The sequence below is a fragment of the Geotrypetes seraphini genome, chromosome 6 (assembly GCF_902459505.1).
Source record: "Geotrypetes seraphini chromosome 6, aGeoSer1.1, whole genome shotgun sequence".
NCBI lineage: Eukaryota > Metazoa > Chordata > Amphibia > Gymnophiona > Dermophiidae > Geotrypetes > Geotrypetes seraphini.
Window position 1 is genome coordinate 211,466,853 of NC_047089.1, and position 26,752 is coordinate 211,493,604.

The following is a 26,752-nucleotide window of genomic DNA, read 5'->3' on the forward strand; positions in this document are numbered from 1 at the left end:
CTTTTAAAAGTTAAACTCTCTTCCTCATGTCAGGGAGAAAGGAGCTAACTTATTTGATGGTTTTTATGGCTACACAGTTATGCAGCTACTGGCGGTATTGAACCAAGGTGAACTCGCTTCAAAAATTGTTTTCAGTGATTTCCCACCTACTGATTGACACCCTTCATGGTTGGGCTTTAAGTCACAGGTGTCAAAGTCGGTCCTCGAGGGCCAGAATCCAGTCGGGTTTTCAGGATATCCCCAATGAATCTGCATGAGATCTATTTGCATGCACTGCTTTCAATGCATATTCATTGGGGAAATCCAGAAAACCCGACTGGATTCCGGCCCTCGAGGAGGGACTTTGACACCCCTGCTTTAAGTTATATGAGTCCTGACAGGCCCATAACCCTTGTGACGCTTGAAGAATAAGAGAGCAGGTCTTTTGCTTTAACCATTAGCTTTTTTTGACCCCTCTCGTTTAGAGCAAGGCTTTGTTTTTTTCTGGACCAAAACAATGACCACATTGCTTAAGTTAACAAATGAATGGTTTTAACTCAAAAATAATCTTCAACATAAAACAAATATTCTAAACACATAGAACTCTTTTTGACATACAACACCGTTTAACAATTTTTTTTTTTTTTTTTTTTTGTTCTGCCTTTATATACAAAAATATATATTTGTCTATCTGGAAAATATATAAATAAATTCTGAAGAGCAATTTGCAAAGTTCTTGACAAACATTTACAGACAAGCTTTTAGGTTTATCCAAAGCTTACAGAGAGGAGAAACTCCCGTCGTTCAGTTGCTTCTGGGTCCTTCAGTGTGTATGAGAACAAGAGCTGATTTATGTGTGCACATGTGCACACATTTTTAATTTATTTATTTAATTTTTTATACCGTTCTTCCAGGGGAGCTCAGAACAGTTTACATGCATTTTATTCAGGTACTCAAGCAGTTTTCCCTCTCTGTCCCAGCGGGCTCACAATCTATCTAATGTACCTGGGGCAATGAGGGGATTAAGTGACTTGCCCAGGGTCACAAGGAGCAGCGTGGGTTTGAACCCACAACCTCAGGGTACTGAGGCTGTAGCATTAACCACTGCGCCACATAGAACCAATCAATAGCAGAGTTCAACCCATTGGGCTGTACTGAATTTAACTATTGAAATTAATGTGTGCGCACATGCACTAGTAAACAAAATCATTCCAATCCCCGTGAAGCACGTAGTTCCACTTTAATTGCAGCCACAGTCTTCGACCACCATGTCGGCGTGGTGACGGAGGACCACCTCATCATTCTCGTAGTACAGCATGGACAGGGAACTCATCTTCACAGGCACACAGGAAGGGCACACAATTTTTTCTGGCTGGTACAAACTCACCAAGCTCTGCAACAGAGGGAGAGAGAAAGAGTGAATGAGAAATGTAATTTCTGTTCAAAAGTCTTTCCAAAAAGCAACAACTTGACCCAAATAATGCTGGATAATAGCAAAATAATAACATAAAAGCATCTGTCTGTGTCACACTAAATATGGGGAATAAAAATGCAGCAAGGCATCTAACGTCTCAAAGTCGGTCTTTGTTAAAATCCAAACAAAAGTGGTCCCAGGTGTGTATATAGCCAGACTTCAAAATCAATTTCTACGCACATGTTTCAGCAACACAACGCCTGCGTCAAGAGCAACAATCAACAACTGAATGAGAGTCTGACATTTATATATCCATCCTTGAATTGTACATCTCATAGAAACTCAGTTTTTCCAGTTTGCAAGAGTCTGACAAAGCAAAACCTGTTGCAAGCTGGAAAAGCTGGTTTCCAGTGCTGTTAAAGGCTCACTGTTTTCTATGAGAAGACCAGCTTTGAGCCTTTAAATTCCTTGCTGCTTTTTTATTTCCCTGCATTGGATTTGTAATTTGTATGCTTTTTTGCCTCATTTTTATCTCAGACTAAATTTGACCATCTCTGGGAAAAGGTGACTAAAGTCTCCAGAAAACAAAAAAAAATGAGAAAACAATTTATAATTCATCAGTCCAAACCACGTTCTTTTATGTGAAAAAATTAAAAGGTGCAGAACTTCACACGTAACATTTATGGCTCCTTTTACGAAGCCGCATTAGCAGTTTTAGCGCACGCAGCTTTTTAGTGCGGGCTAAACCCGCGCTACGCGGCTAGAACTAATGCCAGCTCAATGCTGGCGTTAGCGTCTAGCACGGCTGGCAGTTTAGCACGCGCTATTACACGTGTTAAACCGCTAACACGGCTTCGTAAAAGGAGCCCTTAGAGTGCCTATGACTGGAGAGAGCGAAGGCTGAAACCAAGAGCTGGTACACATACACTTCCTCATAAAACAGTGACAAGAGGAGTTGCCCTGACTCAGCCTTTTCCTCTGCCTCTTTGTATTTTGTGTTTTATAAGGTCACTTTGTGACATTGTTAATTTATTTGCAGCTGAATCCCTGATGAAGGCTTGTCTGCCATAACACAGTCAGGGTTGGAGCCATCCTCTTGAATAAAGGATTTGCTTTTATCAGTTCTGCTTGCCTATGACCCATGACATGAAAAATCATCCATTCTCAACATTTTGGGCATGTGTGGCGCAGTGGTTAGAGCTACAGCCTCAGCACCCTGAGGTTGTGGGTTCAAATCCACATTGCTCCTTGTGACCATGGGCAAGTCACTTAATCCCCCATTGCCCCAGGTACATTAGATAGACTGTGAGCCCACTGGGAAAGACAGGGGAAAATGCTTGCGTTCCTGAATGTAAACCACTAAGTGGTATATAAATACTAAAATAACATAACATAACTTTATTTTTGTATACCGCCATACCCAGGGAGTTCTAGGCAGTTCACATCAATTAATCAGAGTTACAAACGTTACAATATCGGTTGATCAAAGTTATGGGCGACAAAGTAGTACATGTTGTAAGGAGTAGGAGAGAGTGGGTAGAAGGGGAGAGGGTAGGGTAGTACCAATGGGGGGGAGGGGGTGGAGGTTTTGGTTCTTTGTGGAGGGGCATTAAGGGTCCTTGGCCTTGGAAGAGGTGAGTTTTGAGTAATTTTCTGAAGCCGAGGTAGGTGGGGGCCTCAAGGATCATTTGGGCTAGCCATGGGTTTAGTTTGGCGGCCTGGTAGGCGAAGGTTTTGTCGAGGAATTTATTGGAGTGACAGAGTTTTAGGGATGGGAAGGCGAACAGCTGAATTCTGCGGGAGTTCTTGTTGCTGGGGTTCAGGAGGAAGTGTGAGTTGAGATAGCTTGGGGATAGACCGGATACTGTTTTGTAACAAAAGCAGGCGAATTTGAATAGGACTCTGGATTCTAATGGAAGCCAATGAAGCTTGCGGTAGAAAGGGGTGACATGTTCCCATTTTTTCAGGCCGAATATGAGGCGGACCGCGGTGTTCTGGATCATTCTAAGTCTTCTGATGGTTTTCTTCATGGAGCTCAGGTAAATGATATTACAGTAGTCCAGTATGCTAAGAATTTTGGATCCACTACTTTAGTGACCTATTCCAAGATAGGATCACAAATGTCCATCAAGTAGGGGTGTGCATTGAAAAAATGTTTTATTTTGTTTGTCATGTCATTTTCAATTTTTCTGATTTGTTTAAAAAAGTTTTTCATTTTGGTTTGTCATGCTGTTGATAGCAAGGTACTAATGAAAACCAGTGTATGGCATTGATGACATGACGTAAAGTCCACAAAGACAACTCCAAAAAAGTAGCGGCTGACTCTTGGTCTTCCAAATTAAAATCATACCACAGATTGAAAGAATTATGATTTTATCAAGACAAATTAGATATCAATCCAACACTGCACCATAAGGCCTAGTATGGTTGACAGACATGACACAGATCTTTCATTTATCTATTGATGTTCATTTTAATGTCATTCCAAAATTAGACTGATGTTAGACCCAAAAATTCATAAATTGAATATGTTTGATGAAATAGGATCTCAAGCGCTCGCAGTGACAAGTGACTATTTCGCTAATCGGTCCTAATATCTTTTTCATTCAATTTAAAGTACATGATTTATTTAATACAATTATTTAAGTTAATTTATTCCTTATTTTAATTTCATAATGTAACATGATAATACTTAGCTCGGGTGTGTATTTTCATACCCGGCCCTCTGACTACAGTAACGACGGAAGATCTCCGTTTCGCTCTCGTTTACATTAAGAGAGCATCATCAGGACCAGAGTGGTAAATAAATTAACACTATCCTACTCGCCCTTTATCCGATATTATGATTTCAGCATTCTCAAGGGCTCGTGAAGAGAATTTTCGAAGCTGTTTTCAAGGCGTCTTACGTCACTTCCGGATTAATTCTACCGGAAGGATTGATCTGTATGAATTTTTGGGTCTAACGTCAGTCTAGTTTTGGAAGGGAATAGTGTGTTCCACAAGTGGTTTTGAAGTATACCATTTATCAACTGCCTGGATTTGCTGAAATTGGAATCATCATCAAGGTGGCATAATTTTCAGTGCACAAGACTGTGTTATTCTCATAAAAACTGACACATTTATGGGATTTTTGTGTTTATCTGTGTCAGCAATGGTTTTTAATAGTTTTTATTTTCATTGTCAATCAATAAACTTAGGGCTCCTTTTACAAAGGTGCGCTAGTGTTTTCAGCGCACGCACCGGATTAGCGCGTGCTACCCAAAAAACTACCGCCTGCTCAAGAGGAGGCGGTAGCAGCTAGCACGCGTGGCATTTTAGCGCACACTATTCCGCGTTTTAAGGCCCTAACGCACCTTTGTAAAAGGAGCCCTTAGTTACTTCCAGTTCATCCACTCCACTTTGCCGCTCTCTGTTGGTTGGCGTTGTTTTGTGGTTTTACAGATCTTGCAGCAGAAATGCCTGCATTAGGAGTCGCAACATTTGGAAGTGAAAGTTTCCAAACAGAAGCTGGACTTCACCAGTAATTTCCACAAACAGGGTTCAGAATCAGAATACCTTCTTGATATCAATAGACAACAATCAATAGATATCACGATTTAAATAATTCAGTTCTAAATTGAATATCGAGCACACCGTCTTGAGGTAATATTTTTATGTTGTCGATCGTAGTAAAAGTTCATGTCTGTCTCATTTCTTCCCTTCCTTCACAATTACCTCGAGACAGTGTGCTCAGTATCCTGTTTAGAAAAACTGAATTATCCATATTGTGGCAGCTTTTCATTAACAAGTCTTCTGTTTCTCAAAAATTGGCAGTATAAGTTCATTTTTAGTACCCTATTGTGGCAACTTATGAAATCCAAGACTTTATTGCTGTCTGTAGGTTTTCTATAATGGTCACTATGAAAAACACCATCTTCAAAATTAATGGATACATTTAAAAAGGAGATACTTTCATAAGTCAGCTGAAATTTCAAATTTGTATCAAAAGTGTTCAAGGACTAAAAGAAAAAATGCCTCTAAGTTCCTCTGTGGTGGTTTTGCAGATCATCATGATCAAGTTTCAAGTTTATTAAAATATTGATTAATCGCCTATCATGGCTTCTAGGCGATATACAATAAAATGGGGGGGAGGGGGGACGTAAAATCTTTAAAGAAAAAAGATATGATACCCTATTCTGACAAAGGGTTTTGTTCTCAAACTAGGGTGGGAGGGAGGGTTGGGATAATTATTTTGTATGAATATCTGATTGATTGTAGGTGCTATCTCTGATGATAATTGTATACATAATTTGTAAGCACTGTTCTAGATTTGAAAATCAATAAAGTTAAAAAAAAAAGATTGATACATTTTAAATTGGTTTTAATGTGCTTGTTATGAGTTTTAAGTTTGCCTCTGTTGTTTTTCTATATATGATCCATTTTTTATGTATGATTTATTCCATTTACAGCTTAAAGACGTGTATACTGTTTTTTAGTCTACATTTGTTATTTGAGACCATTATATCCAATTGGTACGTAGATGTCTCTGTATCCGCATGTTATGTTTGTTACACTATGGGGTTCTTTTACTAAGTTGTGGTGGCTGATCTAGTGCGTGCTAAAAATTAGCATGCGCTAAATGATAACACGTCCTTAGGATGGATGCGTTAGCATTTAGTGGGTGCTAAATTGGCTACCGCACCTTAGTAAAAGGACCTCTATGTTTCTCATTGGCCATGTATTTAGAGTACACACTATGCACTATGGCAATTCTGGGTTTATATATAATAGTACATTTGTTTTCCGCCTAATTTATGGGTTGCCAAGTCTCTTACACTCCAATTTCACATCAATGAATATATAATAACTTTTCACCTTTTAATAAATATATAATTCATTTTTTCACTAAAAGCACCTTGGCCAAGCTTAGCCACTTACACAAATAACACGCATAATAATTTTTTTGTACCTTAGTCACCTAACCACTTTGTGATGGTGACTTTTATTTCATAGCAGCACTTTTCATATTTTCCATACCATGAAATAATTATACAATATACTTTTAGGACCCCTAAGGAAGGTGTGTTCACCAAAGCATGGACCGTGTTGGGTCTGGTAGGATCAACACATGTGGACTATCATATCTATATTTGTATTATCATGAAAAGTGACAAATAAATAATCATTCAGAACACCCTGTAAGGATTGGCCAAGTGCATGCAAATCTTTTCTCATGTGCGCAGTTTTCTAGATTTGCAAATATTTGTATGTGCGACCATGTAAAATCTGTGAGCGATTGCTCGTGTGCTTAGCTTAGATCTCCTGAACTGCATTGTCCATTTTTTTATTGCTCAAAGGATGTTCTGGCGGATAATGGTATTGGAATGTTTGAAATGTACTGATGATATTTTGAGATATGTACGTTTATTGTAATCTGCTTAGGTTTAAGTGGAATATAAATTTTTAATAAATAAATAAAAGAATATTCAGTGCTTCATTTATGACCCTAACTTTAGGAGATATATTCAGTCAGAAGAGTGGAGTGGAAAGGGTAGCTGTGAATCGCTTGTTCACTCTTTACAAAAATACTAGGATTAGGAGACATGTGATGAAGCTACTAAGAAGTAGATTTAAAACAAACAGGAGAAAATATTTCTTCACACAACGTGTAATTAAACTCTGGAATTTGTTGCCAGAGAATGTGGTAAAATCAGTTAGTTTAGCAGGGTTTAAAAAAGGTTTGAATAATTTCTTAAAAGAGAAGTCGATAGGCTATTATTGAGATGGCTTGGGGTAATTCACTGCTTAGTCCTAGGATAAGCAGAATAGAATCAGTTTTACTACTTGGGATCTAGCTAGGTACTTGGGACCTGGGTTGGCCACGCCTGGAAGCAGGATACTGGGATTGATGGACCTTCGGTCTGCCCCAGTATGGCAACTCTTATGTTCTTATTTTGATTGATATAGTAGCCTGAACTTAGGGGCCCTTTTACAAAGCTGCAATAAGCACGAATGCATGATTATCACAACAAAAAAATGCCTTACCGTGGGACATGCTCAGGTCTCTTGCAGTGATTTTGGGATCAGCATACACTACCTATACGCTAAATACAAAAATTAATTTTTAGCACTGGAGTCGGTTCTGGGGACAGAGAGTGGGTGTTTTCTGTACTAGTTAGTTAACATAATTACACTTCTTTGTACTAACCAATTTAGCACATGCTAAGCACTTGAGCCGTTACCGCCTAAATCATGGGTGGCAGTAAGAGCTAATGGAAAAATTAGTGATGTCCATTATTAAGAAAAATAGAAACATCACCCATTTTACTCCAGTGGCAAAATGGCCTTAGTGCACAGGACTGACCAGGTCTAGGAAAATTCAGATTCAGCGTGGCCGTTTCCGCATGCCCGGTTCAGTATGGCCATCTCACTGCTGCTGTTTCATCACTGGAGAGCACTTACCAAGTTTCCAAGTTTTATTTACATTTGATATACAACATTGGTAATAACATCTATGCGGTTTACATATTAAAATACAATTTTAGAAATAAAATGGAAATTAAAAATACAACCTATAATAGGATAAAAATAATAATAATTTTAAAAAATTTAAAAATTTGTTGTTTGTGCTCAGTCTTATACTGTTCCCAATAAGTCTGCAACGATCAAAGTTTTTAGCCTATCATCTGTAATCATCTGCAAAAAGGAATGTTTTAAAGTGATTTTTAAATCTTTCAAGGGTAACTTCCATTCAAATATAGTTTCCATCATGGTGAAAGAGGGCGGCATATCAAAGAAGGTTTTCTTCCCCACTAGTGCTTAAGTCCCAATTGGACAGGTGAAAGAAGGCTTCCAGAGTAGGCCCCATTCCCCCCCCCCAACTGGTGTTTCAGGCCCAATTGCTTCAAGGCTTGAAAGAGGGCTCCCCACTGGCACTTCAATAAAGATATCTGAAGGCTCCCACCGTGGCCGGAAGTGCTCCCCTCACCTCCCACTGATGCTTCAAAAAAGTTATGGGGACAGCATCTGTCAGACTCCTCGGCTCTTAAGGTGAACTGGGTAGGGGGCAACTCAGCACAATGAGGCGGACTCAGGACAGCATCTGTCAGACTTCTTGCCAGGTGAGTTGGGTGGGGACTAAGGGCTAGATTCACTAACCTGCCTCTCCGTGCCCGATCCATGGCCGATCCACGGCAGGCCGACCAATTCACCAAGGCTCAGCATGCAAATGGGGGCAATCGGAGGAACGCCCCCCACCGACCACATGGATCGCTAGTGAGCGATCCTGATGCATGCGCAGACTATCTGCTTTTCCTGTAGATGGTCTGCACATGTGTTTGCTGTCTGGGTTGTTTTTTTTTAAAACTTTTTTTTACTGGCCCCGACTCTCCTGCTCTCTGTCTTTTTAAAGCAGGTTAAAACCACGGGCTTGTGCTGCAGGGAAGGGAGGCAGAGCAGGAGAGTATAGGAGCGGCATGAAGGCAGGAGAATCGGGGCTGAGCAGGCGGCATGAAGGAAGGAGAAGGCAGAGTCGTGGCTGAGCAGGGCAGGAGAGTCGGGGCTGAGCAGGGCAGGCGAGTCGCGGCTGAACAGGAGAGTTGGGGCAGAAAGGCAGAAGTCGGCAGAGAGCAGGAAAGGTCGTGAGCGACTGATCCCCCTGCCAGTCGCTTCTTTTTGGATTGGCCAGCCCAGTCGGTGTTGCTGAAAAAGTTTAGTGAATCGCATCCTTCCTGCTTTGCATGCTGCTTACCCTCATTTGCACGCGAAGATCAGAATCGGATCGGCCACGAGGTTAGCGATTCAGGTCAGGGTCGCAAACCGATCGGTACACGATGAAATGGCCCACTCTTAAAGGACTACGATGAAATGGCTGCAATTAAACGTCCCGTACTGAGCTTGCCGCGCTAAACCGGCCGTGATGAAACAGCCGCGCTGGAACAGCTATGCTGAAATGTCCCATTCCCTATGCGGTTATGCACTAACTTAACTGCCTATGTGAAACTGGATAAAGATAGGAATGTGTTTATGTCCAGTTTACCTAGGTGTAGATTGCTAATTAGGGTTGACAATTGTCTAGATTTACTTGGACATGTCCTCTTTTTAGAGGATTGTCTGGGTGTCTGGACGGATTTTAAAAAAAAGCAGCAGTCGGCCGTGTTTTCAGGGCCGTGTCTGGAAGGCCTCTGAACAAGCATGGGTGTGACGTGATGAAGCCAGTTCTGCGCATGCTCAGAGGTCCTCCAGACGCAGCTTCTGAACTTGAGGAGAAGAGGTTTGGGGAGTGGGGCTAGGGTGGAACAGGGCGGGGCTGGGAAGGGATGGGGTAGGTCCACGTGTCCGGGTTTTAGCTCAACTAAATTTGGTAACCCTATTGCTGACTCCATTCCCCCGACTACCCACAGAATAGCTGGCTAAAACTTTAGCAGTTAGAACCGATATTCACCCGCCAGGAACCTTTCCTGCCCAGTTAAATCTCTTTGAATATTGACCCCATAGTTTTATGGACTTCTGAAACCATGCCCAGATCATATCTCCTTAAAATCTATGGGCCCCATATTAAAAAAAAAAAAAAAAAGCTGAGCTCTTAAAGTTAGACTTCTAAACTTTTGCCCCATTTTATGTCAAATTTAGGAGCCTAAGTTTTCAGCTGAAAGTTAATCTTAATTTAGGATCTTAAAGAAGTTTGGGCTCATAATCGAAAGAGAAAAACATCCAAAAACTGGCCTAAGTCGGCACTTGGACGAACATTGTCCAAATACGTCCAAGTGCCGATAATAAAAACAGGTTTTGGACGTATTTCTAAATGACCTAGGCTTTCATAGTGCCACTGAACGACCAAAGCTAAATGGGGCGTTTCAGGAGGAGTGTCGAGGGTGGGAGTTGGCGGGATGTGGGCTGGTTTAGACTTAGTTGTACAGCATGTATAATCAAAAGTTATAGAGCCCAGGATCGACGAAACTTGGACCTTGTGACTTAGACCATTTAAAACATGGTCTAAGTCACAAAAACCCACCTAAAGTCACCAGATAAGCACTGCAAACACATAAAACAGACCCCCACACACTACCCCAGTGATCACTGACCCCCCCAACCCCATAAAAATCATAATCTCACACCTTTAAAATTCAACCTCCAGACCATCATCACCTGACAGCCTGGCATAGGAAAGCCTAGTCGTCCAGCACAGAGGCGGCTTAAACCGTCTTGGGGGTGGGTTAGGGACTCATAGAGAGGAGGATCAATGCCCATAAGCCCCTGTAATCACTGCATTGATACTTAAATATGTGCATCCCCAAATCCTTTTTTTACTGGCATATAAGTAGCTCTTGCAGCCATAAGGGCTATTAGGGTGATAGATAAATGGGTCTAGGGGATTCTGGAGGTGGTTTGGGGGGCTCACCATGACCAATAAGGGAGCTGTAGTGAGGAGAAGACATGGCACCCTTTTTGTGAAGTTCACAGCAGTGCCCTGTAAGGTACCTCACTATTTAGGTGCCATGTCTGGGTGTTCAGTCCATCACTTTGCAGACCCTTCCCACGTCCAACAGGGCTTGTTCTAAGCGTTTCTGACTTGGACGAAAATTGGACGAAAATGTGGTATAAAGATGGACGATTTAGCAACTTGAACAATCAGATCGGCAGGATGTATAATTAGGCAATTTTCAAAAGAAAAAAAATTTTGGACGTATTTTTAGAAAATGTGTCCTAGGCTGTTTTTTTACTTTGGATGACTTGCGACTTAGACGAAAACGGACTTAGACGTTCCTTTCGATTATGCCCCTCCACATCTTAAAAAATTTAGGCCTTCCATTTTTTTGCCTAGGTTTAGTAGCCACATTTATGAACTTAGGGGGCAAAACCAGTGTCTTTAGTTTCAGCCGAGATGACAGCTGTGGCTAAAATTTGCTACACAGTTTTAGCTGAAACTGAATCCAAAGATGAAACTAAAACTCCCCAATCCTAGTAGCCTAGTCAGGGAAGGAGTGATTTCCCGTCACCCTTTCCCATGCCAGCTCCATATTCAAAATGAGGTTATTACAGCCATTTTGAGGCTGGAACTAGCAGGGACACTGCAATCCCCAGTGTCTTCAGATCCAGCATTAAGGGACTGATTCTATAAATGGCGCATAGGTTATACTCTGCTAGGCACCCTTGGTCTGTGTTTCAAGATGGGTCAGGTGGGTCACCAACGTTGCCGTGAATCCTTATTGCCCAGCGGCGTGATGTGGTTAGGTCACACTGAGGTCAGTCTGCTCCGCATCTCCCTTTCCTCTTCATGCACCCTACCAGGGAAGAGTGGTGGAGGTTTCTGGTGGAGGGTGCAGAGGTGGCAGTCTCCCTTGGCCCTAGGTAAAATGGCGAAGCTGCTGCCAGGATGATCTAACACATGCCGTGTGAGCAGCGAGCCACCTTTCCCGCCAGCCTTCCTGGAGCTGGTCACGGCACACTGCCGCCAGAGGAAATGCGCCCTGCAATAGTGCTGCCCGATTCAGGGAAATTTTTTTCGACTCAGTTCACTTTTCCTGCCCAATTAGATGTTTGTTTGTTTTTCAAATGGCCTGGCAGGTTTATTTTTGTAGCCTCTTCACCCATCCCACCCCCCTTTACCCTCTCCAACCCCAAGCCGGTGCTGTTGAGTAAATGAAACAAAAAAGACTTTTCCTCACACTTGCTGTCTAACACCAGCTCTGGCAGGATACACATTTCAAATCTGACATATTGCAATCAAAAAACAGAAAATAATTTTTTTTCTACCTTTTGTTGTCTGGTCATTTTATTATTCAAATCATGTTGGTCCCAGACTCTGGTTTATGTTTGCCTTCTGTTATCTCGCTCGCCAGGGTCTCCTACCCATTTTATGCTTTCTTCTTTCTCCGTGTACGCCATCCATCTTCCATCTCTGTTCCATCTCTATACCTTTCCTTCTACTGCCATATCCAAAATTTATGTTTCTTTCCCTCTGTCTACCATCTCTCTTCTCTCTCTCTCCCGCAGTCTTGTGCCCTGGGTCAAACCTCTTTATTCCCCTTCATGCAGCATCTCTCCCTTCGTTATCATGTGCAACATTTCTTCTCTCTCTCCATGTACCATCTCTCCCTGCCCTCCACCATATGTCCAACATTCTTCCTCTCTCTTCTCCAGGCATGTCTCTCTTCCCCCCACAATATGCAAGATTTCTCCCTCTCACCCCTTCTAACTCTTTGTTGTATTTCTCCATCTCTTCCACACCATGTCCAATAATTCTTCCTTTCACCTCTCTCCCCCAATGTGCAGCATGTGCAGCACTTCCCAATTAACATTCCACCCCCATCCCACCGTGCGACCTCAACTTTTGGACCTCCTACAGCAGCAGCAGCGGTAAACAGACTGCTTGTGACCTGCCCACCAGGGCTTCTCTCTGCCGCACCATCCGTGATGTCATCAGTGATGCAGCAGAGGGAAGGCTCGGGGGGGGGGAGGGGCAGGCCAGGAGTAGCCTGTTCACCGCTTGCCTCGGCCACCGCTGCTGCTAATTTAGGAGACTCAGACATATTTCAAAAGAATAAGGACTCACTGAATCGGTGAGTCTGATTTTTTAGGAATACAAATTGATTCAAATCAATTCACCAAAGTGAATCAATTTGAATCAGTGAATCGGGCAGCACTACCGTGCAGAGGCTGGAGCTACCCTAAAGGCGTTCCCCCTCTCCATGAGGTGGGGAGGAGGGACCCGCTGTCCAAGGGCAGCCCACCAGGTTGAATCCTCCGGGCGGACCCTTATCATGGATGCCTAACGACACCTAACTAAAATTCACATGCAACTTAATTTTTAATGGGTTAAATGGTGTGGTAATTGACCACACCATTAAAATCTCATTAAAAACCAAATTTTTAATTGCATGTGGATATCTGCACGGCATCTAGCGATGCCTGAGTCAAGGCACCCTCTGATGCCTAATGATGCCTACCTGAAAAGTAGGCATGGTTAGGATGTGAAGAATAGGCATGCTTGACTTAGGTGCCGCTAGGCAAGATTCTATAAAGGACAGCTAGCGGTCAATTGACATTAGCACGGAGCGGTGCCTACAATTTAGGAGCCATTAGGCACCATTTATGGAATCAGGCCCTAAGGCCCATATTCTATAAATGGAGCCTTAGGTCAGACATCCGTAGGTGCCCTACCAGCACCTAACAAGTGCAAAATACTGTTTAAAAAAGCACTTTAAAAAAATCTAGGCACCTGCATCATGGCTACAAAGGCGCTTCATGGCACCTAACGTCACTGTAGAAACATAGCAACATAGAAAATGACGTCAGAAAGGGCCACGGCCCATCTAGTCTGCCCACACTTGTGACCCACCCCCTAACTTCCTCCATGAAGAGATCCCACATGCCAATCCCATCTTTTCTTAAAATCTGGCACACTTCTGGCCTCGATTACCTGTAGTGGAAGATTATTCCAGCGGTCAACCACCCTTTCGGTGAAGAAATATTTTCTGGTGTCGCCATGAAATTTCCCACCCCTGATTTTCAGTGGATGCCCTCTTGTTGCCGTGGGTCCTTTAAGAAAGAAGATATCTTCTTCCACCTCGATACGGCCCGTGATATATTTGAACGTCTTGATCATGTCTCCCCTTTCTCTGTACAAGTGGCCAATGCTAGAAGTGGTATTAGGCGTTGTAAAGTGCTTCTGTAGAATCAATTCAAGTAAAAGGTAGGTGCTGGAAATGTAGGCCGTAAAAACCTTGGCCTACATTTCTGGTGCCTACCTTTCATGAAGCCACAATTCAACAAATGGCGCCAACGCTTGATTGATACACGATCGGCAGACCATTTTAGGTAGCTGCCAATACTGGCACTGTTTATAGAATCTGGCCCTGAAAATCAGGGCTAAATTCTTCACAGTTTCCCTGCTTACCTCTGTTTATAGAACCCACTCTAGGTACTTAAATTTAGATCACCCATGCCTGAGAAACTCCCTAAACCCCTACTTGTCCTGTTTGTCTGTTTGATTAAATTGTAAGCTCTATTGAGCAGGGACTGTCCCTTGAATGTTGTAATACACAGTGCTGCGTTCATATTTCAGTGCTATAGGAATGATACAGTAAGTAGTAGCAGTAGTAGATTTCCAAACCTTGACAGATTTCAGAGAGGCCAGTTTAAGTATATTAAGTCACCTAAATCCTTTGAAACTTGGCCATAAAAGTGTTTACACACCTGTGAGCAGTGCCACTCCAGTGGGCATGAATCCCAGTAACCTTGGCCTCACCTGCAACCATTAGCTCTGCTCCCAGCTGTTTGTTCTATACACTTATACACCTTTCAGCTCTTCTCCTCCCCTACCTCATAAATGGTCAAATGCTAATATTAAAGAACTCGGTTGGGGAGAGGGTTGGCAAATTAGTTAATCGAGCGGTTATACTTTCCAAACTGAAATTTCAAAATTTACATTTGGGATTGCAACCGTGACAAAGAAAACCCACATTATTGGACCACACAGAGACACTAGGCAGGCACAGGCTCGATGAGAAGAGGGGAATTATCACAGCAGCCAATGTTACATGAGCATCTGGATCAACAGCACAGGCAGCAAAGGAGAGCTGGGGGTCATATGCTTTTCTTTCCCTATTAAAAAGGGGTCACAGCCACATAAGATTTGGGACCACTCTAGAGATTCTGGAAACATGGTCAAATGAATCATTTGTGTAAGGTGAAACTATAAAAGATTATTACCCCCCCCCCCCCCCTTTCCAGCAACAGGTGAAATCAGTAACTAAAATAACTGACAGGAGTAGTATATTCTATGGTATCATTTGATATGACCTACTATTAACCCTATTGAATTTAAGGGATTTGTTAAGCCACATATGAGCCGATTGCAGGCCTTTGCTGGCATGATACTTATTCAGAGGCATTCCCTACATTTTCGAGACAACAGCTCACCTCCTCCCACCTGATCTTGAAGGATATTGTAGTTAAATAATTTCTTTGTAGGCTTTAATCAAAGGTTTCAAACTACTTGCCAAGAATTCAGTTTCAACTGTATACCCCCAAGTCCAACACAAATTTCCCCAGCTCCCTTCAAAATACAGCACATTCACTCCCGCTAGAAGCAAATGGCTAAAAAGAAGACCAATTGGCCCTCCCAGTCTGCTCAGTCTGCTCAGTCTGCTCAGTCCTCCCAGTCTGCATAGCCCAGATGTCACCACACAGCATGATCATTTCTATTTATTTAGCCATGTTCAGGCCTTTATTATAAAAAGTATATGCACATGTAAACAGTGGCATTCACACATAAAGATCACGTATTCATGTAAATGGCAATACACATAGAGATCTACAAGATAAGTGTTTTCTTGCTTGAAACCTATGTTTAAAGCAATTATTGTTATTCATCACAAAGACTCTGTTTCACTTTTACATCAATAGCGGTTATCATCCAATATATTAAGTGCCATTTGAAAGATATATACAAATGAGAAAGATATACATAAACAATTAAGAAAATATTTTTTTTTTGTTTTTTTGCCATATATTTATAGTCAAAAGGATTTTAAAAAGTAAAAAAAGAGGAACAATAAAAAAGGGAAAAAAAGTTTAATGAAAGACTTTTTATATGAATATATCCATAAATGATTTTCTGAAGGATTTTTTTGGGATCAATGAAAGAAACTTTAATGCAGTTATAACCAATGGACATTAATTTAGGGCTCCTTTTACTAAGCTGCGATAGCGTTTTTAGCGCACGCAGGATTTTAGCGCGCGCTAAACCCACGCTACGCGGCTAGAACTAACGCCAGCTCAATGCTGGCGTTAAGGTCTAGCACGCGGGGCAATTCAGCGCGCGCTATAACCCCCCATCGCAGCTTAGTAAAAGAAGCCCTTAGTCTTTGGTTTGGATTTCTGAGATCCTTTTCCTTCAACAACGTTTGTGTGTAGTCTTGTAGTGTCATTTTCAATGAACAGACCTCTAGTTGGATTGATACTTCGTTTTTTTAAACATACTCATTTCAGCCAGGCCTAAACACAAGGGATTAAGGGAATCATTCTCCTTAATCTCCTTTTATTTGTACCTCAAAAAAAAAGAAAAGAAAAAGAAAGTAATAACTGAAGTGGCAACTAAAGATGTGTGCACAAATCCGTGCGCACTTCTGATTTGCATGTACAACATAATTGATAAGACAATCAGTGCCAATAATTTGCCTTAGCAAGTAATTATCACCACTAATTAGAATTTACACTCAACCTGGTAAGCACAAGGAAATTCTACCACATGGAACTCAAAAGGGTGTGTGGCTGGGGGAGGGGCTTGGGCAAGTCCTGAGTGTTCCTATAAATTCTGTGTATTGTTACAGAATATGCTCCTTAGTTAGGGGCAGGCATATACACCAGGTTTTAGTTGGTGTAAATGGCCACACCTAAATTTTAGTGGTGAGAATGGGCGCTACCCAAGTTTTATACACCACGCCTAACTTAAGTTAAGTTTAAGTTTATTAGGATTTTATATACCGCCCATCAAGGTTTTCTAAGCGGTTTTACAAATCAGGTACTCAAGCATTTTCCCTATCTGTCCCGGTGGGCTCACAATCTTTCTAACGTACCTGGGGCTATGGAGGATTAAGTGACTTGCCCAGGGTCACAAGGAGCAGTGCGGGGTTTGAACCCACAACCCCAGGGTGCTGAGGCTGTAGCTTCAACCACTGCGCCACACTCTCCTCCTTGAGACACTAAGCCCACCGATCAAGTTCTGACCACTTAGCGACCCCTTTGCAACCCGATTTCCCTCCGACCCGATTCACTAATCTCTGTCCTGATCATCCTCCGATCCGTGCATGCAAATGAGGGGGAATGACATTCAAATGTAGGCAGGCAGCGATTCACTAAAAAAAAAAAAAAAAAAAAAAATGAGGGACACCGACTGGGTTGACTGATCCAAAAATAAGCGACTGCTGAGGACTAGTCATTCAGGTCCTTTCCGACTGCCCTGCCTTCTGCCGCCCTGCTCTCTGCTACGACTCTCCTGACATTCTCCGCAGTGCAAGCCCATGGTTTTAACCCACGGGTTAAAACCATGGGCTTCCGAAGAAAAAAAAATAGCAAAAAAAAGTAAAGTTTCCTGCTCTGCCGGGCACGGAGAGCCAGCGCATGCACAGACCATCTATAGATGGTTTGCCATGCGTCGGGATTGCTGTAGAGCGATCTGGGCAGTTGGTTGGGGATGTGTGATTCCCATCGCCCTCATTTGCATGTGTGTATTTGTTAAGTGGCTGATCTACTGTATGTGCCGGCAATGACATGTGCATTCATCAGAGCCTTTTGTAAATACAGGTGGAACTGAGCACTTCCACATATGGACATCTCAGATTCTGATCTCTACAGCCTACCTAAAAGGCCTTAGTCTCACATTTCTAGCTCAAAAAATAAATTATCAGTACAACAAAGATAAAACATTCCAATTTATCAGAGGCATACCAAACTCAATCTGTATACAAGTCTCGTCACCAGCCACACCTTAAAAAAATCACTTTTCCATTGTGCTCCATTCTTGATAAACAAGGAGATCTCTTTTTCAGTCTACACCCACTTTCCTTCTCCCATGTCCTACCACAGGGTCCCCCAATAATCCCAGAGAGAAGCAAAATATTGTTGAAGAAGTGTAAGAGATAATATTTCACTTTTAGATCTGACTTATTAAGACGAGCAGTGGGTTAAATAGATTAAGCCCCATGGAAATGTGGTTCAAATTTTACTCCCCACCCTAACATTCCTTGTGACTTAGGCAAGTCACTTTTTGGGGTCCTTTAACTAAGCTGTGGCAAAAAGCGACCTTAGCATGCTTTTATATATGTTTTTCTCACTTGCTAAGGCCATTTTTATCGTAGCTGGAAAATGGCTGGTTTTCCATTTTTTTCTATTAATGGCCATGCTCTAATGCTCAAAAAAGCTTTTACATAATATATATGCATCTATTGCAGAGACCAAACACCTGAGAGTGAGAAAATAAATGTCTAATGGTTGAGAGCCGAAAGCTAGGAAGTTCTTCTTTACCCAACGTGTGGTGGACACCTGGAATGCGCTTCCAGAGGACGTAATAGGGTAGCGTACGGTACTGGGGTTCAAGAAAGGATTGGACAATTTCCTGCTGGAAAAGGGGATAGAGGGGTATAGATAGAGGATTACTGCACAGGTCCTGGACCTGTTGGGCCGCCGCGTGTGCGGACTGCTGGGCTCGATGGACCTCAGGTCTGACCCAGTGGAGGCACTGCTTATGTTCTTATGTTTACAAGGGTTCTCTGAAGCAGCTATATGTGAAACGCGTCAGGACCCTGCAATACGAAGTTAAGTGGTTTCTCTTGCCTATATTGCCTATATTGAAGATTGCTATTTTACTTGACATAAGTAGAAGACATGACTGAGAGTAAGAGACATTTTAGTGTCAAAATTTAAATATTCATTTGTTATAATTACAAGTGGGCTGGTGTAGATACCGGTATATACTTTTGGTATTTTTTGAGTAAAGACTCTTTACACCAGTTTTGTGGTTACATAGGTCCCCCAGTATTTGGGGATTATGCTCTAATGCTGCCATTAGCATGTGGCCATTAAAAAGAATGAGTGCGGCAGCACTTACTGACCCCTATTTTGTAAGTGATAAGGGCTCATGTGGTAATGCTGTTAAAGCATGGTAATACAAACTTGCTGATTAGTCAGCAATGCCTACTCTCTGCCCCCAGACTTTCCCCCTGCCATAAAAATTTAAAAATATTTTTTAGTGCACGGGTAGCTATAGAACTTATCACAGGACACCTGAGCATGGCCCAGAGTAAAGCCTTTTAAGTTGTGTTAAGCACATGCTACCAGTAGCACTTACCACAGCTCAGTAAAAGGACCCCTTTATCTCCTGTTGGCTTAGTACCTGTTTAGACCATAATAAGCCCTTTGGAACATGGATTTATTATAACTGAATAATAATAATCATAATCTAAAAGTGAGCTAAGATCTTAACCCACTTAAAAAAAACTGTTTTACATTTTTGCTATTTATTCTCGATACCTCTGAATCATGGAATATATTGCAATTTTTTTTTTTTATTATTTAGGGTACGGGAAGGTGATTTAATTTGTGCTTTATTTGAAACAAGATAAAATGAATGAACAATATACCAAAAAGTTACAAAAAATGCCAGTCCCTCCCCCCATCGCTCTATTCAAAATTTCATTGGGTGTGACCAGATGTCCTTTCTCTTCCACAAATGGGACAAGAAACCCCAGTAGGCTGATGCTTTACTTCAAAATAGGGCCGGTCCCTACCATATTTAGAATATTGCCATAGTGAGACAGGAGCAACTGGGGTCACTCCCGCACCGTTTGGACTGTAAGGATGTGGGAAGTTCTGCAGTGGCAGAATTCATTTCTCTATAAAAAGAAACAACATGCCATTTATTTCCTACTTCTTTTGTATATTATCCTGGAACCCAAAGGAATGTGGTGTAGGTTTTATAAAAAAAGAAATGTTCAAAAAGAAAGGAAAGGAAATAGGAGCGGCATTGATTCCTTTAAAATGAAAGCATATCCCTACTGAGTAACTCTTGTGTTTTTACCTTACACTATCCTCCTCCCTTTTTTTACTTCAGCTGATCACTGCAGAAGCTTTCACTTAGGAAGACACTGGTGTATTAGCTGGTCAGTGCAATCCAAGAGTAGGAGCAGAATAAAAATAAAACCTTTATTTATGTTTCAACCATGAGAAAGTGCCATTATATTACAACGTATCTTATCGTGGAAATGGAGAGCAGCAATTCAGTTTAAGGATTCCAGTGACCGCTACAGTTATTGTGATCATACAACTCCATCTCAGTAGGGGAGTCTTCCTGGTTTTACCCCACGTGAATGCACGGGAGTGTAGTGCTGCTTTTCTTGTTGAACAAGGAGTGGCTTAACTTGGCTATGAATATGTCCGAATCAGCTACGTAGCTGTCCTGTCCAAATGACTGAAGAAAACTCAGTTCAACTTTACTCTACCAAACCTCAGCACTTACTGTTATATCAATATTCAGCATAAAAAAATTCCTCCCTTATAAAAGGATTGGGAGAACGCTTATGCGGGATAGCTTTTAATTTAACACAAAAGAGAATAGTGGTGCAAAGGCCATAGGGTGCTATAATTTATTAAGGCAGGCATCGGGTGTTTTCAACATACACTCTAGAGAATTTTGAATAAAGATCTTTGGACCTTCAAGGATATCTTACCTGCATATATGCATGATTGGTTGGGTTGAAAGACTCATCCACTGGAGCTGGACATATCCCCTCACATCTGTAGGCATTGTACCTCTTCGGGTACACAATCCAGCTGCCCCAGCCTATATGTTCAAAGTCCACCAACATGTCCACCTTCCTGCATAGCGGCTTGCCTTCCTCTGTCAGTCTGGAAGGGGGGTTCCCCACTTTAATGCGATGCCTTTCTTTTCTGTTCCTTCTATGTCTGCGGTTTCCCATGGCGTCTGCAATGTCCAAAAGGACATACTTGGACCTCTGGGCCTCTTTGATTAAACTAGGCCCTCCAGAAGAGGGGCCTGAAGGTTTGTTCTTTGAGAAGATAACCAGCATGACTCTGTCCATAGTGTTATGAGGCACTGGAGTAGAGTAATTCTCTTGCTGCATTTCTTTCCACTCATTCGTCAACCCCACAGAGATGCTGTCGGGTTCAGCTTTCTCTTCCCCGGCATCCTCCAGCAAATAGTGAATCTGGGAATATTCTCCATCATGGAGATCAGTGCCTTGATGGATCCATTGCTTAAGCATCTGAGTGACATTAAATACTTTCCAGGAAGAGCCAGGATGGATGGAAGGGTTAGTGCTGAAGGTGCCTAGGTAATGTTTGTCCTGACAGATCTGATTCTCCCCACATATCCGATCGTGGTTGTGATAGATATCCACAGTCACATTCATGGACTGGGAGAAAGAAGGCAGGCGAACCCGGAGCTCTGCTAACTGTACTTCATAACTCCCGGAGACAGAGGACAAGTCAAAGGAGAGAGTCCAGCGATTGGCCACTTCGAGGCAATCTGGAAGACAAGAGATAAACACTCAGCTCCATCCTGATGAATTTCTGAGAGCTTCAGGCACATGTGTACCCTTATTTAAAATACAACAGTTAACGCTCATAAAAGGCTAGGATTGCGTTCAGTTCTACATGATATCTGCTGGCTGAAAGTTACCCCCACCCCCACCCCATGCCTGTTCCTGCTAGATGTCAAAACACTATGGATGTGGATTGAATCTCTATGTAGGCTTTTGCTCTACAGACCTCTGAGCTCCAATCCACAAAACTAATGAAGAAATAAGTGTTGTAGCACCCTGCCTCCCACAGCGAACGGTCTCATAAGACATCATCTATCACTGGAACACAAACAAGATTCAGCAGACAACTTCCATTCCCCAAATGCACAGCATGAAATTACATTTTAGAGTACAGCATTGCGTTCTAAAATTGTAACAGAAAAAGAAAAAGCGAAGTCTGAAGAAGTGTAAACGGATATTTTCAAGATAAACATCCCACAGCAACCCCATGAAAAATGGAAAACATATAAATTAGAATGAAAGCAATACTGCTTCATGCCAATGCTAGTTAAGTCACATCTTTATAGTGCAACACTTCCTCCACACATATTTTATGATCCTCAGTCACATGGAAAAGAATCATTTTAGCTATTTATTTGTTCGATTCTGTATACCATTCTCCTCAGGGAGCTTAGAATGGTTTTACATTCATTTATTCAGGTACTCAAACATTTTTTCCCTGTCTGTCTCGGTGGGCTCACAATCTATCTAATGTACCTGGTGCAATGGTGGGATTTAGTGACTTACCCAGGGTCACAAAAAGCAGCATGGGTTTGAACTCTCAACCTTAAGGTGCTGAGGCTGTAGCCTTCACCACGGCACCACACACTTAGGGCCCTTACACATGTCTAAAACCTTCAAGACATTTTACCCCAAAATATATTAAATATTAGCATTTTTTAAACAAAGAAAAACAGAAGGCCTTTAATCAATTCCCAATTTCAATCAATTCCCAGTTTTTTAAAAAAGAACAGTTTAACAGATTATTATCAAGCCTATGGTTCCTCTCCTTACAAACGTTAGGAACATGCTGTGAAGGGAATGGTGAGTTCTTACTTTTGGCAAAGAGGCTGAGGACGGTATCGGCCTCCTGCAGCACCGGATGCTCCAGCGGCGGTAAGCCCGAATGGTTGCCCATAGTGAAGGATTTGTACAGCTGCATCATATAGAGAGGGTATCTGAGAGCCTGGTGAGAATGTTTGATCCCATACACAGTTGCTACAGTCTTCAACCTTTGGCTGGACGGTGGGGACTCTTTCCCGACTTGCCCCAAATGAGTTGACTTACAGGGACCTTCTTGTATCCAGAGGAGGAGGCACAAGGAGAGGAGCTCCAGAGATGGTGTGGACCTCTGCAATCCCATTTCTGGTGGTTTCTTGATGGAGTTGTGAAGGTCCTGCTTCTGTGCTTCTGCAAAGATAGATGTTTCGTAAGTGGGAGTTGTCCTTTATCCCTATCCCTGTCCTTGTCCCTTTCTCCCTCCCTCCCTCCGTCCCTCTGTCCTCTTTCTGTCTGGGGCAGGCCTCTCTATATAGCTCTGAGGATTCCCCCTCCCTTTGATCACCAAGCCTTTGATCACTTTCCATCAAAAGGTCAGAGCTGGCAAGTTCATTGTCTGCTTAATGAGCGCCTATTCTTATGCATTAGCCAGGGTTTAGAAAGTGATCTCATGTAACAGAGTTGCTCCTGTTTGCTTATCTTGTCAAAAAAAAAAAAAAAAAAAGAGGTTGCTGTTACACATCCCTGAAAGCCAGGATTCTCTTAAAGAGTGATTTGTTTGTGGCATCTTTTATCTTGCCTGTCATTAAGGGGGAATTAAGATAAAATGTTTGGCTGTATTTTAAAAACTGCAAAGCATACAGGGAAACGGGTTGGTAATCATCCACTTCCACTTTCCTTTACATGTGCAAATTATTTTGATAATATTACCAGGAAGATTTACATATGTAATAACCACACAGGAGGATGGTGAAATAAATTCTGTAGTAGACTTTTTTTCCCCTCTATTTTAAAGTGCTACTTCATTTCAGTCATAAGAGAACATAACATAAGAACATAAGAATAGCCACACTGGGTCAGACCAATGGTTCATCTAGTCCAGTATCCTGTCTTCACGGTGGCCAATCCAGGCCACAAGTACCTGGTAAAAACCCAAATAGTAGCAACTTAAGCATTAAAAATGTCCTTTATTAATCTAATAAATATTACCAGATATCAGATATTTTAAAAAGTGTTTTGTAATTTATCATTACTAGTACAACTTATCACTTATATAGTGCTGAAAAGCGTATGTAGCGCTGTACATTTTGACATTTAATAGACGGTCCCTGCTCAGAAGAGCTTACAATCTAACTTGGACAGACAGACAGGACATAGGGTTGGGGATAGGTGAGGTGAGAGGAGTTAGACGTTGAAAGTGCTCTTGAAGAGGTGGGCTTTTAATTGGGCCTTGAACACTGCCAGAGACGGAGCCCGCCATGGGGAGTCGGGCAGCTTGTTACACGCATACGGCGCAGCAAGGCAGAAAGGACGGAGTCTGGAGTTGGCAGCTGAAGAGAAGGGCACAGATAAGAGGGACTTGCCAGCTGAGTGAAGCTCACAAGGGGGGGGGGGGGGACCATAGGGGGAAATAAGTGAAGAGAGATAGTGAGAGGCAACTGAGCGAGTGAGATGAGAAGCCAATGAAGTGAATTTAGCAGAATTCAGCAAATCTTGGGAGAGGTACAGAGGATCTCAAGTTACAGACTGGGAAGGAAAAGCTGGAAATGTGTTGCAGTCTGGACAGGGGAGTAAATTGGGCAGAGACTGACGGTCCTTATCTGCGGTCAGAGTCTCTGTTTCTATAAGACATTTCCTTTTCTAACATTTAGCAAGACAGTCGGCTAGTACTGATGCTATGAAATGAGCAATTCAAAACAATTAGAAACTTTTAACAGATCTTTGGTCTTATCTGTAATCTCCCGAATTCTCTTCCTGGTACATCCTTGCTCTTGTCTGCACATGGAGGGGAGGAAGGGGGGGGGAGGAATTTCTATTATCTTTCTTGCACCCTTTTGTGGTTTTTCTCCCTGATTCCTGCTCCAAGCTATGATTTAAAAACTCATTGTTTAACTGTAAAGGAGCCGAAAGAAGATAAGGGCTCATATCCCAGCTGTTAGCAAGATTTAAAATGGACCGCTGTCAAACCATCCATGGCTATTCTGTCCCTACAACCTTATTGCCTGTCCTCAGGTTGAATGTACATTCTCCCTGTCCTTCAATTCAGTGCAATAAATTAGATTAGAAGAGGTAATAGAAGCAATCAGGAAAGACACAGGGGTTCAATTTACCCATAAAAATTCAGTGGTAGGAGTTCCCCACCTCCTCATCATCCTAAAATATGCCCAGACTGATCAGCTTTTGGAAATGGACATCTCCCCCACTGTTCATTTTCCAACTTTCAGTGGGCAATGTCTTCAAATGGGTTAGTTCGGCCCTGACAGTAATGAACCTCACTCCTAACCCAGGTTATGTGGCATATGATCTCAATGCAAGTAAATTTGAGAGATCTCAGGGCTAAGTTTGCGGTAAACTCCGATGGGTCACTGTCGTAGCCATTATTGTAGCGATTTCAAAAAGGTGAGTCATTCTCCAAAAACCTCACATACAAATGAGGTTGGCGGAGAATAGCGAAGATTCACTATATTTGCATGTACCCTTTGCTGGTGATAGCGATGGACACATGCACAAAATAAACGCCAAAAAACAACAACAACAAATTGAAGACTGGCAGGAGGGATGCCCACTCCTTCACGATGCCAAAGTCAAGCAACCCCCCTCCCCCCCCACACACACACAGCAGTGGGAGAGATGCCCACTCCTTCCCGCTGCTGGTCAAGCAATCCCCCCATGCCAGCGGGAGAGATACCCACTCTCTCCCGCCGCCGAATCCAAGCCCTCCCCCCAAGGCACCAAGAGAGATGCCCACTCCCTCCTGCCTCTGAAGTCAAGCACCCTCCCCCATGGCAGCAGGAGAAATGCCCACTCCCTCCCACTGCCAAAGTCAAGCACTCCTCCGTGCCTCCGATGATCCCCTTCCCCTCCCACTTACCTTACTTACGATGGATGGCCAGAGGGATGCCTACTCCTTCCGACCAGCAGGCCCACCTCTTCAGAATAGCGGGAATTCCCCTCTCTGGTGCATCCTAGCATGCACCGGGGAGGGGCCTGAGGCTCTGACTGGCCTAGATTGTTTAAGGTCCCTCCAATGGGAGGGGATAGCCATCACAAATAAGGTAAGGGGGAGGGGTGGGGGTCATTGGAGGCATGGTGGTGTCAGTAGGGCATTTCTTGGCAGCGGGAGGGAGTGGGCATCTCTCCTGGTGCCGGGGAGGAGTGGCGGGAGGTGTTGCTTGGTGGCGGGAGGGAGTTGGCATCTCTCCTGCTGCCATGGGGGGGGGGGAAGTTAGCAGTGTTTGGTGATTGTGCGACATGGCAGGAGAGAGTGGGCATCTCTTCTGCTAATCTTCAATTTGTTTTTGTTTTTAAATTATTTTAATTTGCTTGGTGGGGGATCTGAGCTGTCAAGCCTTACTTTCCAGTCAGTGCCTGATCCAATCACAACAACGGCTGAGACCTGTTGGCAAATTTTGGCCACAAATGTGGCACAACGAGGTTAGAGAATTGCTCGACGATTATGGAGAATCGCTTGTAGTGATCATTTTATTATTAATGACCTCGTTGTAATTCATTTGCATGACAGTATCGGAGACTGCTAGAAAACTCGTAAAAGACCTTGGTAAGTTGTTTTGATAATCTGCTGCTAAAATACATCCATGCTAAACCAGCTGGAACCGGTTTAGCGAGCACGTTAAAGGCAGGTTTTAGTTTTGAGAATCTTGCCCTCAGTCTCCCAAATTTACTTGCATTGTGCCAATTTTCTAACCTTCTGTTTTGGATCTGTCTAGGATCAGCCGCTTCATCTTAAATAGAGAACTTAACAAAGGTTACTAATTCAGGTTACTAATGTATTAGGTGAACAGCCATGTCCTGTCCTGTTTAGAAAGGTTCTGTTCTGGTTTCTTCTCCTCCTCTCCCTCATTCAGCCTTATAGCCCCCAGAATCGGGTCTCAATTATTACATACAGGATTAATTATGAAAGTGTCTGCTCCCTTTGATTTTCTCATCTGAATATGTCCGTATGAGGATAATAGATTCAAATAGATAGATTACAGCCTGAATTTATGCATCTCATTTAAGGCTGTTTGTACAGATCCTGTGACCTTGATAAATGTGCTCC

The 26,752-nt window shown here is 42.6% G+C and overlaps 1 protein-coding gene across 1 annotated transcript; it reads right to left on the reverse strand.

The window, feature by feature from the left end:
- Window positions 1–1,175: 1,175 nt before the first annotated feature.
- On the reverse strand, window positions 1,176–26,435 carry LOC117362946 (nodal homolog 2-A-like). Its single transcript, XM_033950034.1, has 4 exons — window positions 26,399–26,435; window positions 22,531–22,884; window positions 20,602–21,419; window positions 1,176–1,372 (listed from the first exon to the last, which is right to left on the reverse strand). The coding sequence occupies exons 1-4, from the start codon at window positions 26,433–26,435 to the stop codon at window positions 1,220–1,222; spliced, it is 1,362 nt and encodes a 453-aa protein (XP_033805925.1). The 3' UTR covers window positions 1,176–1,219.
- Between the last annotated feature and the right edge of the window lie 317 nt (window positions 26,436–26,752).